This window comes from Lissotriton vulgaris, chromosome 10 (assembly GCF_964263255.1).
Source record: "Lissotriton vulgaris chromosome 10, aLisVul1.2, whole genome shotgun sequence".
NCBI lineage: Eukaryota > Metazoa > Chordata > Amphibia > Caudata > Salamandridae > Lissotriton > Lissotriton vulgaris.
This window is the reverse complement of record NC_141698.1, coordinates 170,135,399-170,150,022: the sequence shown is the minus strand read 5'-3', so window position 1 is coordinate 170,150,022 and position 14,624 is coordinate 170,135,399. Positions and strand designations below refer to the sequence as shown.

The following is a 14,624-nucleotide window of genomic DNA, read 5'->3' as shown; positions in this document are numbered from 1 at the left end:
AAAAGAATAAGCAGCAATTTGCCACAAGATGTAACCTGATTGATATGTGCCATTTTCTTTTAAAAGCACAGTCAAATATAACAAAATAAAAACAAAATGTAAAGGCATTTTTATTGCTCATCCACCTTCTGAACTGTAGCATAGCATGGTTATCTTGAGCGGTGCTCCATCAACTCCCCCACCCCTATTTCCTATGCGTTACAGGGCAAACCTCAGATCTGAAAATGTTGCCATGTTCAAATAAAAAAGGATACTTTTACTCTATACCTGTTGTCCCTTATCTGTAGATACAGTTTCTCATCGCTTCTTATTATTTTCTGATTCCCACACAGCTGGAATCTGCTAAATACATAGTACAGCTGCATAGCTTGCTTTATGTACCTGACTGACTGATCAACATGCAGATTGCCTGGAATGAAACCCAGCAGTTTAAGGCACACCTTCCACACAATTCAGCAGCGTCACGTGATTTGAATCCTTTTTTTATTGCTCACAGGACCATTCCTGTAATTATGGGAGGAGAAGCTGGGAAAACCCCCGCAAACCTTGTTCCTCCTCCCAAGCCTTTATAAGTGAAGAAATGCGACCGAATGGAGCGGCTGTTCTCCAATTTCAAGGTGGGTGCAGGTTCACTTTCTTGCAATTGTTTACCTATGTAGAGGTTACCATGCCATGGGAACTCTGTTAAAGGATAATATTCCCTAATTATGAATTATTTTATCACAATTTCAACGAATGCACAACATGGACACAAATATGGATTTATGCATCTAGGGGAGAAAAATGTTTGAGATTATGAGGTAGTTTTATTGTTTCTGACTCCATCATGTCTTCCTCTGAGGTTTTCCTTAGGTTTACTGGCAGCATTTTTTTTTGTAAAGCAAGAGAAGAATTTATTAGGAAATATTGTTTTGTTTTTTTATTTTTTTTAGGAAATACATTATTAATGTGTACTTTTCCACCCAGGGCGTCAAGACTTCCAATGGCTGTGGGACAAGGTTCGCTGAAAATGCTTTGCATTTTTATTTGTATACTGTGCCTGAAAGTTATCGAGTGCCAGCTAATTGCAACAAGCAGAGCACCAGGTAAGTTTATTATGAAATTTATAATTTTTTTTAATATGTACTAAGTACAAGAAAAATGTTTCTGTCTAAAGTCGTCAACTGGTATCTATGTTTGTGTAACTTTTAAGACAGAGATATAGCACTTCTAAATATGTGTATGTATGTCTGTTACTTTATATCCATCCATCCATCCATTTAATGTGCAGCCCTTCATTCACACACCTAATCTATACATTTAATACATCCAGCGATTTTCCATTGAGCGTTTTCTGCAGCAGTTTTAATCCACATGCATTTTGATATTTTTAAAAGTCTGAAATTTCTCCTTTTTAGAACAACTTTCAGCCCCTCACGATTGATGTAGGTTACGGCTAAATGAATTTGTAAGAGCTATTCAATTTCATTCTAGGAAGCTGACCTTATTTAGGGAGGGTCTACCCCAAGGAAACAAACCTTGGTAATCTAAAACCCAGCTATAAGAAACTGATTGTTCATCAAGGAAAGCCAGTGTACAGTGAGTAGTGGGTTGGGTCTCGTGCATAAACACAGGATGTAACCTACTTTCCAACTGCACATTTTGAAGAATCGGGGCCACTCGACACTCTGGGCTGTTTCAGAAAACTCAGGTCGAAAGTCACAAATGATGTACAACATAGGATACCGGTAGGCGTATGAATAAATTACAAAACTGTACAAATGTATGTAAATCTAAGTGCGACTCATGCGTAATGCAAGCATTACATAGTTTAAGTGTATAACTGCAAGGCAATCGTGTTAATTGGCAACTTAGTAAATTATACCATGCTACTAACCCTAGAATTATACAGAGGACCCTGTGCATACTTCACCCTTGAAGAGAGTTAGGAAACTGCACACATATCAAAATTGTTTGTACCTCACCTATTCTGTCTCTTTTAGTAGTATTTTCACCTTATCTCTTCTTACGCACAACGTGCACATATGCATTTGAGGGGTTCAGTTGACTACTCTGTGTTCACAACGTTTGCAAGGTCCCATGGGTCTAAATTCGTTCCTCGTTAAAATGCATAAAGTGAGTCAAAATAAAAAATGTCAGTTCTTTATGGTATATATCCCATTATCATAGTACTGAAGCTTGAACGTGCTCTGTTCCAAAATGGTCCTCGGTGGCTTGTTTCTGGTCCAGGGAAGACATGGCTTGGCAGTTCGGGTTGGACTGTTCCCATGAGGCACAGGGTCAGACTGATTTGCATATGGCCATGTCTGAACTGGGGTGGCAGAGTGGGCTAAAGAACGGTGATGGATTAAACCCAGATCTTTTGACTGGGTGTGAGTGTTTGATTGGTTCAGATGCTCCGTCCATCACCACCCCCTTTTGTACCATTCTGTTCCAAATTGAGGCATGCATTTTTAGTGTATAAATTTTGTATATTATGCGCATATAGAAAACACTCGCACGCTGACTTTCCTTTGTGCATACTGGAAGTTTCCAAATAATTACTATTACGAGTTTCACCTGAAATGTGTATGACCAATGGCTGGAAGCTTCTTTGTGAATTTACTCTCCGGCTTTGCCCGGTTTACGTGTAATTCATTGTTCCACCTAGTTGGCAGTGAACTCATACAGTCAGAAACTTTCAAAGTAATCACTATTTGTAGATGGCATAAAACAAGCACTGACAAAGCCAAAAGGTCTCGGTTTTGGGGACTTAAAAGTGTTTAGCCATGCAGCACATTATCCTGTGTGCTGTGCCACCAGGGATTGAAGAGCTATACAATTGCTGCACATTGTGTACCCTTTATAAGCATTAGTCATCTGCAAATGGTCAGATTTTCCAATGAATTTCAGGGCAAGTGGTAATTGTAGCAACCGGCACTCAATGTCAGGAAGCGGCAATGATATCATCCCATTTTCACCACTGTTAGGTATTGGCAAACATAACATCCACTATCAGTGAGTAGTGCAGGTAATAGGCACAGATACTCATTGCCAGCAAACAGAACTTTGAAAAAGATAATTTAAATGATATCTCAAGTGTAATGTTGAGTAGAGTTCACTCCCAAATATTGGCCCTGGTGTACTTCCCGAAGTGCGTTGCTATGACTCACAGCTGCTTTTAGGGCGGTGCGACCGGTGCAACTGCACCTGACACTGACTGAGGGAGGAGGGCGGTGTTTGCAAATAACTCATCAGTTTAACTACACATGATGCAGGGTTCCTTGTGTGCCCAGCAGTTTTCAGGCAGCAAATAAACATGTAACAATAACTGGTGATTAATGTCTCTTTCAGGAAAAAGAGCCGAGTTTTGTCTAGTGTTAGTAGAGGCTCATCCTTAAGTAGAGCAGTGGGTTGATGTGCCTGCTGCAACGAACGTGTACAATGAAGATCACAGAGCTGAGTGCGAGTGAACTATGAGTAGCGCTATAGAAAATGAACGGTATGTCAGAGAGGGGCTATGGAGAGATGAAGGGGTCTGTTGGAGGGTGGTAGTGAGGGAATTGGTGGAGAAAGAGATCAGTGGGGGGCACCAAAGAAATTGTTGCACTGAGCATCAGAAGCGCTATGGCTAAACATTCTCTGCCACGCACCAAAGGGTAAACAACACAGTCTTAGCTGTATGACACATTGGGACACAAACCCTCAGATGGCACAACATAATCCCCGCACGCCCTAGAGGTAAAGTACTTGAGAATTTTTCCAGCATGCTACAAATCCAACATAACTAACCGTTGCATCATTCCAAGTTAACAATGCACGAGCAGCAAGAAATGGTAAACAACCTTTACAACGCAACTTTTACCACGCAGTGCCTTTACGACGCAACTTTTACAACGCAAACCATTACAACGCATTGCGCTGGGGGGCGCTCTAGGATAGGGAATAGGTTTAATTTACTATCCAACACCTTCCCTACTATCCACGGGGACTGGAGTTGGAATAGTAAATTAAACTATTCACTATCCAGCGCCCCAAAGCACTATGCGTTGTAAAGGCATGCGTTGTAAAAACTGCGTTGTAAAGGCATGCGTGGTAAAAGCATGCGTTGTAACGTCATACATCCGCAAGAAATTATTACCTCTATGCCTAATCTTGTAGTGGCAGCTTTACGAGTTCTGGCACATCACTGCAAATCAGCAGGGATGCGCCAGAACAGATGCAACACGCAATTCCCTCCCTGCGCCACCACAAATGCGTCGCATTAACAATGTGGCGCACTGTGGCGCAAGGATAGGGTGATGCATGTCGCATCCTGTGGTGTAAGGGCAGCGCATTGCTGGAGTCGTGTCACAAGCGCAACACAGCTCCAGCGGTGCTCAGGGGCGCCTTATGCCTAACATGCTGCGTCACTCCTTACGCCTGCTTCAAGCAGGCACAGAGTATTGACTCAGCATGGACGTAAGAGTGACTCAGTGAAATCTTGTAGGTTTCACTGCATCATTTTTAGGAGGCGTTCCTACGACGGAACCCCCACCCTTCACCGGAACGCCCACATGAAACCTAACGCAGGTTTCATGTTGCACAGGGCTTTACAACGTGACACATCTCCCTAGATGCATCACATCGTAAACAAGACGCAACATGGCTCATGGTTTACACCGCCACTGCATCACAGAAGTGACGCAACAGCGGCGTAAATGTGGCGCATGGGACTTGTAAATCTGCCCTGTAGTATCTAATGAAGTGAATGCAGTTTTATGGGGGTGTTTCATAGGTGTATTGATGCACGCTGCCATGCACGACAAGGCAAAGTCCGCGAGTTTCTGCGGCCTCATACACATTGCTCTGGCTTTGTCTCCGAGGCATCTCACCTTCGGGTAGTGACTGCCCTATTTGCATTTGGTTACAGAATATAGTTCAGTTTTTTTGTCTCTATCTGTCTAATGTTGCTTCATGCCATATTAACAACATACATGTTACAAGAAATAATAATGCTATTCCTAATTCAGTAGTGTCTAATGAAGTGATTGCTGTATTATGGGGGAGTTTCATAGGCATATTCTTTCACTTGGCCATGCACGGGAGTTCTTGCGGCCTCCTGCACGTTGCTCTGGCGTTGTCTCCGAGCCAGCTTAGCTTCAGGTAGTGGCTGCCCTATTTGCATATGATTACAGAATATTGTTCAGCACTTCCTTTCCATAGCTGTCTAATTTCGCAAAGAAAGCAACAAAAGTAACGGAAAATTCACAACACTCCGACAACATACCTCCATTGGAAGTATACTTGTGTCGCATGAATCCAACGCGCCACACTATTAAACTGGGAAGCAGAATTTGAAAACAAAATGGCCGGTGCTATTTTGGAAAGCATATTAATTGATTAATTATGCATTCCACAGGAGTACCAACCATTTTAAATGCTGATCTTGGAAGAGGATGTGTTGTTTAGACTAGAGGGGCGACTTTGTCACTAGGGCTCGAACAGTTTGTGTATGTGTGGGAGGCTCAATATGCAACTGGTGTTTTTTATAAAAACCACATACATCACAAATACATGACCACAAGAAAACCTTGCTGGGTGGATGAGGGGGTGCAGCAGTTCCCGCTTTGGGTGGATGAGGAGGCGCAATAGTTCCTGTTCTGTGAACGCATTGGGGAATTGAAATTCCATCAGCTGAGCGTGTTTAGATAGAAACGCATAACATCCAGAGCTAAAAACATGCGAGGGAGATGCTTAACACTGAAGCGTGACAGCCGTGAATCGAGTGTCGTGTAAGTGGGAAGTGCTCAGTGTCAATGTAAAAAAAAAGTTCCAAAGACAGAACATACAATAGCACAGTGGAAGAGAACAAGTCCTGGGGGAAATCTATGGGAGTCAACAAATGAGAAAAAAGGTGGGACAAGCAGGAACCTTTATCCAATTAGAAGTACCGTTTTTTAAAGCACACTGACAAAAGCCAAATACGAAGCTGGATGCAAACTGTAAGCCCAAAGAGTTATGTTCTGGGCATTTCTAAAGCGCAAACGGTTACCCAAGGGTGTCCTGGCGCTAACTGCTTTCCTCTGGACATTGCGGTGTAGGCACAAATTAAAGGTTAAAAAGCCAGGATTTCAGTTGTTTTCTGAATGTCAAGAGATTGGTGGAGTTTCTCAAGTGGAAGGGGAGATCATTCCAGGCCCTTGCGGCTCCAACATTAAATCTTCCCCAACCCCATGAATCTCTTTTTATGGGTGGTACTGATACCAGCTTTACCCCCAAGGAGTGAAGTGTTCTTTTGGGCTGGTACCACTGCGGCTACTGCGTGAGGTAGTCTGGGTCTGTGCTCTGCAGTGCCTTGTACACCGTGCACAGAGCTTTATAACGTACCCTTTTTCTCGCAGGCAGCCAGTGGAGTTTTTTGATTTCCTTAGCAATAGGCTTACATTTTGGTGTATCGATAAGCAGTCTAGCTGCTGCATTCTGCAACAGTTGAAGCTTGTTCATAAAGCATTCTTGAATGTTAAGACCATTGCAATAATCTAACCTAGACATGATAGGTGCTGTAACTACTGTCCGCCTACTGTCTACCGGCAGTACGTGTAGTACTTTCTTAATCATTTTGAGTGTATAAAAGGTTGTTGACGCTACAGCATTTATCTGGTTACCAAAGTTGAGTTTATCGTCAACTATCACTCCCAGGTTCTTTACCTTCCTGGTAGGTGTGGGAAGAATGCCCAATGTGTCTGACCACCAATGAATTCAGCATGTCGAGAGACAGAGCGTGAGCTGCCTAGGTTTGACCTAAAAACATCAGTGAAGTTGACACAATATTTAACTTTTTTTCTTCAGGACAGCAGTTCCCAGAATACCAATGTTCAGACTTACTTTCATTTATATGTAGAGAAGGTTTAGCGTATTTTTGTTTGGAAATGAAAAGCTATCCTAGTCATTTGTCTGGATCTTTACAAATGCAACGTTTTCTGTAGTATTCTTGCTGAACAGCTTACAACATCTCCCTTTCCAGTACGGCTTCTGGCTCCCTTTGAGCTCCGGTTCAGTGTCACAAGGGGTGTAAAGTGTTGTCTGTTTTCCATGTTAGTGGCTTGTCCCTAGGGGCTCAATGTGCAGATGGCTGCAAGTTGAATTTGTTCATTATTCCATAAGATGGGCCAGCGTAGTGTACATCAGATAAAACAACATGGAAAAAAAACTAACAGCCTGTTTATGTGAATAGCGCAAAGTCTGGTGCGCCTTCCCATTGATGTGTTGTCTTGGTGTACTCTAGGTGTTGTAGTTTTAGTGTGCTTGCTTTGAAGTAACTGGGCACTAGATATTAGGATTTGCCAACCTTCCTGGCCCAAGCCTCATTGAGCAGAGCCCTCCCTCTGGTATCCACCCAGAAAGAGACTGTGCAGAGTGGCCTTCAGGCAGGAACTTCTCTCTGGGTACAATGATCTTACAGGCACTTTCTATAGACTGTGGCACCTTTCTTGGAAGCTGGAGGTCAAGGTATCAGGGGCCTCATTTATGAGAAATGACGCATCGCTGCGTGAAAGCAGCAATGCTTCACTTCTCAGTGTGCACTCCTTGCGACATTCCCGATGCGTCATATTTAATGTATGACGCATCATGTCGCAAGGAGTTACAGATGCGTCAGTATTTCTGACGTATCTGTATGCGCAAAAGTGAAGCATTGCTGGAGTGTGTCACAAAAGTGACGCAACTCCAGCAATGTGTCCTTTCACATGGGGCAAGCCCCATGTGAAAGGTCCTGCGTCAGTCTTACGCCTGCTTTGAGGCAGCCGCAAGATTTTGACGCAACGGCGTCCTAAAAGTGACGCAGTGAAATCTCATAGATTTCACTGCGTCACTTCTACGACCCTTCCTTGCGTCAATACACCCCCCTTGCATACATTATACCTGCCGCAGGTATAATGTGGCGCAGGGGTTTACAAAGTGACACATCTACCTAGATGCGTCACTTTGTAAATATGGCGCAACAAGGTGCATTTTTTACGCCACTGGTGCGTCACAAAAAGTGACGCATCAGCGGCGTAAAAGTGACGCACAACCTCATAAATGAGGCCGCTGGTGAGGGCCCAGGCCGATGAAATCTAGTGTTATGAAACTCTGGTCTCGGCTTCTATCTCAGCAGGGGCTCAGATAGTACAAGCTGAGGTCCAAGACAGATGCCACTGCTTCTGTGAAGTGAAATGTTGGAATTATCACAGATAAACACAGCTACTTACTCAGCATCACACCAAGTGCAGAAAGGAGTTTGAACCGTTTCAAGTGAATTCGTCATGCCACGTGACAATTGCTGCCGCCTGAATTTCCAGGTCAATTCACCCAGGTTATTGTGATTTCCTGTTCTGGTTTCATTGCAGCAAATCTGACTCTTGCTAAGTGCACGAGGGGTGAACCATTATGAGCAGTCTGTCACTCAGGTTTGGCCTGTCCCCCGTCCCTCTTCTCTCCATCTCTCTCTTCACTCATTCTTTCCTCCTCCTTATCTCTCCCCTCCCTCTCTTGTTTGACTTTCTCTTTCCTTTGCAGAGACTACAACTGTATTGCTGAATGGGGGGTTCTTCTCTCTAAAAGCCCTTAATAAGACCCTTGAGCCTCTTATAGGCAGACCCGGGGCTTTGGCATTAGCGAAGAGAGCTATAAAGTGGGATGCAGTGAGAAGGGGCAACCACCACCCACCCCTGAGGACTTCCAGGGCACTGGAGTCTGCAGTGTTAAAGGGAGGGGGATGGTGATCCGAGGAGGACTCGGTGAATTAGGATATTGAACTTGTGGTGCACAGAAATGTTTGTTGGTGGTGTTTCGTTGATATTACATAATTCAATAGTCCTAGAAAGATGAAGGCCTGAATCACCCCTGCTGTGACTGAACGTGTGACCTTTACTGTCTCGCGGCCCCATTTTATTTGTGACACAATAGGCAAGGAGCACTTTCTATTAGGGAATATGTAAATGTGTATTGCGATTTATATAACGCACGTATCACCCGAAGGCATCAAGGCGCTTGCCTTAGGAACCCGTCCTGGTATTCCCCTGTGAGATAACCCCAGCAGGGTATCCACAAGGTGAAAGTCAGGCATCCCGCCGCGAGGGGCCGTAGTGGAGATTAAGCAAGCTATTGCCCAGAGTCGCAGAGTGTGAACCCGTGAGTCGAGTAGGCACCGGAACGAGAATTATCGAGTCCGTGGAATTTTTGAGCCCAAGACCCGCCGAGGAGGGGAATTGAACCCTGGTCCAGGACCGATCTCAGCTTCCGGGTCTGCCGCCTCTAACCCCTGAGCCACACTTCTCCACTATGTAGTTTCGCTTCTCAACTTAAATAGGACTCACGCCTACCCATATCGGAGGGCCACTGCTTAAATAAAAAAATGTAAAAACACACGCATTTAGCTCCCCAGTTTCAGTAAAATCAGGTTTCATGCACAAGTATCTACAGTAAATTGCGATTGTCAGATTCAATGCAGATTTCTGTAGCCGGCACTAAACTCCATGTGTTAGTTTATTATTAAATAAAATACAAGAAAATCTGACCTTATCTAATGTAACTGGTGCCCAAAGCACCTTAGTACCTCTTGTGCCGAACTCACACTATATAATACTGTTAAAATAAAATTTAAATATTCAGCGACATCTCCAGAATGCCTATCATCCACATTTACCTCAATTCGGGGAAATTTGGGCTTTTTGGATTCGCATCAAAGGAGATACTTAATTTCAATTTCTTGGTGATCATGCTTTGTTACTATCACCTTGCAACACCAGCGACCTCAATACCAGTGTAAGACCAGTTAGCAGGATCTCATGATAATATCTCACCTGCTGACAGTGCATTCCATCTCATTGCGAGGAGTATTGCGTATAGTCAGGGGCTTGGAGCCCGCCCATTGCTTAACTTTCATTAGCTTCATTGTCTCTCTCATTAGCGGACTCCCAAAAATATTGACAAAGTCAACAGCTCTCACATAGGCGCGACCTGTTGGCTTTGCCAATGCTTGTTGACGTAGTGGGCAGTCAGTGCCTGCCTCATTTATATACTAATGAGTTACATGCCCCAGTCACTTTTTCTGAATTTAGCCTCAATGCCCCTGCCTACCTCCACTCAGGTAGTGCTACAAATGAATATTTAGCCCCTTCATCATTTGTCCAGAGCCAGCTGCAAAGTTGAAGAATATTCGTGCTACCCACTTTTGTAATATGGTGTGGTAATGCTGTGTAAATGTTCTCCTGGGGCGGCATTACACTTGCAGCACATTTTCCTTCAGTGTGCTGGGTGCACCTTTAAAAAGGCGGGCCCGGTGAAATGAAGGAAAATACCCCGCATTATGGGGAATGCACTGCCCCCAGGGCAGCCACCAACTCGTGCTGCCCTTGGGGCAGCACATTCATGTGAAATATGGGCCATCTGCTTTAAAACCGCTCCGTGTTTCACTGTGCGGGCAGCAACCCACCTGCACTTTAAAGGGGAAGTCAGGGAGGGTCCTTACCCACTGCAGAGGATTGCTCCCAGGAGGCGCACTGATAGTGCGCCTGCTGAGGGTTCCTTGGCCTCTACCCCCACATCAGTAATATGGCGCGGGTGCAGAGGCAGAGGGATTCTCTCATTTACATGGGGCAAGCCACCATGCAAATGAGAGAAAGCCCCCTTGAAGAATATAGCGCTGGTGCTTTATGTGTGCCGCGCTATTTGTATTACAGAAGGGGCCGCACAAGCGTCTGCTGCCCCTTCTGTAATACCAAAGTGCCCCGGGGTAAGCAAAGCGGGGACACACGCCCATAGTGCCCCTGGGGCACTTTATGTAATACGCCCTCTGACCCGTTATCACAGGTAAGATGACATTCTGCCCAAGAAGGCTGCACACACTTAAAGACTGTTACGATTGGGGGAATCTAGATCAGGGTTCTTTAACATTTTCTGTGATAGAAGCTACTTACGATGAATCAAAATGTTCCTGAGCAAATAATATTAGTGTTATAATAGTGGCCACGAGACACAATTAAATTAGTAGCCACCTTATGCCAGATAGGAGCAGTTATCTCTGTTCACCAGGCATGATTTACAAAGTAATGTAAGCAAACCTTTGCAATGTAATCGGTTTTGCCTTGGGATCTTACAGGCATTTAGCTTAGTATCTCCATTGGTACGCCGCTGCCCACAGCCCCCAACCCAAATAACACACAGACACCAGGTATTGGAATGAAGAAGCTGCAGGTTTATTTGTTATACAAATAGAAGGTGGGTTATCTTACAGGCGATCCCGTCCGCCCCACAACCCCTCGTTGCAAGGTACCTGAAGTTTTAGCCAAAGAAACACCAGTGGCCATAGCCCGGTGTTGAACCTGGGAGGATAACTCCTCCCACCGGTGGACCTATCATCCACCCGCTCCGCCCTCTGAACAAGGGAGAGTTAACTCACACCTTCCCCAGCCGGGCGGAGCTCTATATGGCAAGCCCCCGGTTGCTCAGGTTTACAACCGCCCTAAGAACTAACGGGGCGCCGTCGTACCCCAAGTTCCCAAGAAAGACCCCTTGGAGCATGTATGACTTATGCACGGTGCGCTTTGCACTGGAGGCTTCAGGTCCTGTTCCTGCGCCATTTCCTGTTTTTGGGATCGCCCTGTAACTCCTCCACAGCCCTGGGTGTGGCGACCGCTGCACCCAGAGCCCCCACCACCTAGCTCCCTGAATCTCCTCTATTTGCAACTTGCTGCCTCTAGTGCTATCCCCAGGTATGGCCACAAAGCCCCGTACAACTTGGGTTTTGCCCAAGGACGGAGCCCAGGGGGAAGCAATGAAGTCCGCTTACCTCATCCGCGACGCTCGGAGATGAAATGGGGATTTAGAGTCCGGGCGGGGAGGGGGCTGCCTACGGCCGGACTGCTAGCAGGGAGCAGCTAGGGATGCAACCGATCCAAGGAAGGGGGCAGCAGTGAAAGAGGGCGCGTGATAGGAGGGGCCACCCTTATAAACCCTCCCCTGGGCCCACCCCCTATCCAGCCCCCTAGCTCGCGCCAACCCCCAACCCCCCGAGGATGGGCTGTCCGGCTGCCCACGGAGATACTACGGGGCCTGCCCTCCTACGGGGTCCCCTGCAGGGACCTCAGGCATCATGCAGTGCAGCACATTAGCCTGGGTGTAATCATCTACTGTTGTTTAACATGGAGGGAAAGTAACCACCAAAGTGTATGACATGCTAGGTTTAGGAACACATGTAAAGAAATATTGCCTTGCAGTAGTAAATTGTATAGTCCAAATCTCTGTTTTTTAATATAAAATCAGGGCCTTTGGTGGTCATATCACTGAAAATATAAGATTTGAAAATAATACTATTGTCTACGGGTGCTCGTGGAAGACAATTTCTATAGACTGGAATCTAGATAATGCTAAAGTGATTCTAGTATTTTACTGACCTCTGCGTGTCATTTTCTATCAAGAAAGTTAGATAGAGGCAGTTGCCAGAAACATTAAAAAAAGAAAGTCCAACAGCAGAAAGCAATTCTGGTATTTTACTGACCTCTACTGGTCGTTTTCTATCAAGATAGGTAAATAGAGGCAGTTGTACAAGCAGAAAGCAATTCTGGTATTTTACTGACCTCTACTGGTCATTGTTTATCAAGACAGTTAAATAGAATCTTTGAACAGAAAAAACGTCCCTAAGTGGAAGCAGATAAGTCCTATGGCTGATCTCCAGAGACCACAAAATACATACACATATAAGTATATAAAAAAGTATATACAAGAGGTCTGCAATGCTCGACCTAAAAATGGGTTGGGTTTATATATAATGGCGGGTGGTGACAGATTATTCTAGTTAGCATTCTATTACATATCATAAGACATTTAGTGGCATATTTACAAGCCCCTATATCCACCACAACATCACTTTTCAGACGTTGTAGTGGCAATAGGGGTTTTCCTTCTTTACAAAGCAGCTTTAAGCCACTTAAATTAACTTAAGGCTGCTCTGTAAATAACGCACCCTTTCAAGCTACACTTAGCGTGAAAGGAGAGGGCAATGGGTGTTGCATTGGGCGTTCCACTGCAACACTCATTGATTTTAATGCTGCCTCTTATTTACAAGGGTGGCATAAATAGGAGGCAGTGCCAAAACTAAGACCAGGTAAAACCTGGTCTTAAACAGGCAGAACGAAGAGAACTACTTTATTTCTCCTTGTTTTGCTGTTTCCATGTGTGCTGCGTTGTGTAGCACACATGGAAACAGCAAAATGCCATTCATTGTTTAGTGCAGGAAGTGTTCCTTCCTGCACATAAACAATCTTGACATGGTGTTTTATAACTTCTATGTGTGCTGCTGAATGCATCACACATAGAAGTTTCAAAACATCCTTTTTTTAAATGTCTGTTTATGTGTTGGAAGGGACACCTTCCACAAATAGAGAGTACGTTATGTTCCAATTTTACTTCTGCCTACCTTTGGAGATCCACTGGACTCTTTGCACAATATACCTTACGTTAGTATAGTACTTACAGAGCCATCTTCCTATATTTATTAAAACAACTCTTTATTCATTACATAGACAAAACCGATGCATTACCAATGCTTGTTAACATGTTCACCCCCACTTTTGCATGGTAGTCGATGCAACTTTGACTGAAGTGCACTGGGTTCCTGCTAACCAGGTCCCCAGTGCGAGGGCCCTTTCCATAGAAACAAGGTAACTGTTCAGTTTGTCCCCAGTTGGCAAGACCGTTAGCCCCTCTGTAAGTCCCTAGTAACTGGTGCACCTGGTACCTAGGGCATGGGTATTAAAGAGGGCCTCTAAGCATGTACTATGCCACCCTAAGGGACCCATCACCAAACTCATGTGGACTGCCATTGCTGGCTGCGTGAAATGGTGCAAACAAATGTGGAAACTTGGCCTGGCACAGCCCCTGTGTGCTATGCCCACAGACAATGCACACACTAAATGCAAGTCACCCCGACAGAAGGGTTCGTAGCCCTAAGGCAGGGTGCATTATATTACATGTGGGGACATATCTGCATGAACAGATATGCCCCTATGCTGTCGAGTTGAATTACTAGATAGTGCAAATGAGCAGGGAAGCAATCTTAAGTATATGTACTGGGGACTGGTCATTACTAGTTCTCCAGCTACATGATGGCTTCACTGAAACCAATGGTGTTTGATATCAAACACTCTGTCTTACTTACAGAAAAGAAGGCGGGTGAATGAGTATAGTATGCGCTAAGTTGTGAAAGACTCACACAGCAAACATTATCTATCTTCAGAAGAGATGCTCAAAGGATAAGGAGTAACCGCCAACCAACGTTACTAAATATTCTTTGGTCTTGTTTATTCCAAGTTATGTAAGGTTACAGCTACTTCGACCATCAGCAAAACAACTTTAGCCACTATGTCAATTGGTATGGCAGAAGTAAAAATAACTCATATCTTCACGTTTGATAAAATCAAGGTCCATAGATGCAAAGAAAATGATATCCTTAGAAAATGAGGTCCTTAAGGAGAGTCCTCCTCATGTTGCAACAGCATCTCGTTCTATGATACTTGATTTTATCGTGTGGACTCCTAACTTCATTTCGGACTTTTCCCTCAGGATATTGACACCTTGTCTTAATTAATCCATTCTGATGCCAATAGTGTATTTATTAAGATAAC

The 14,624-nt window shown here is 44.5% G+C and overlaps 1 protein-coding gene across 1 annotated transcript in view; it reads left to right on the top strand.

The window, feature by feature from the left end:
• The first annotated feature begins 970 nt into the window (after positions 1-970).
• The window catches only part of UMOD (uromodulin), a 260,131-nt gene continuing 246,477 nt past the window's right edge, over positions 971-14,624 (top strand). Inside the window, exon 1 of the mRNA XM_086939738.1 lies at positions 971-1,085. Within this exon, the coding sequence (XP_086795864.1) occupies positions 983-1,085 (103 nt within the window). The 5' untranslated portion in view covers positions 971-982. The remainder of the gene's footprint in view (positions 1,086-14,624) is intronic.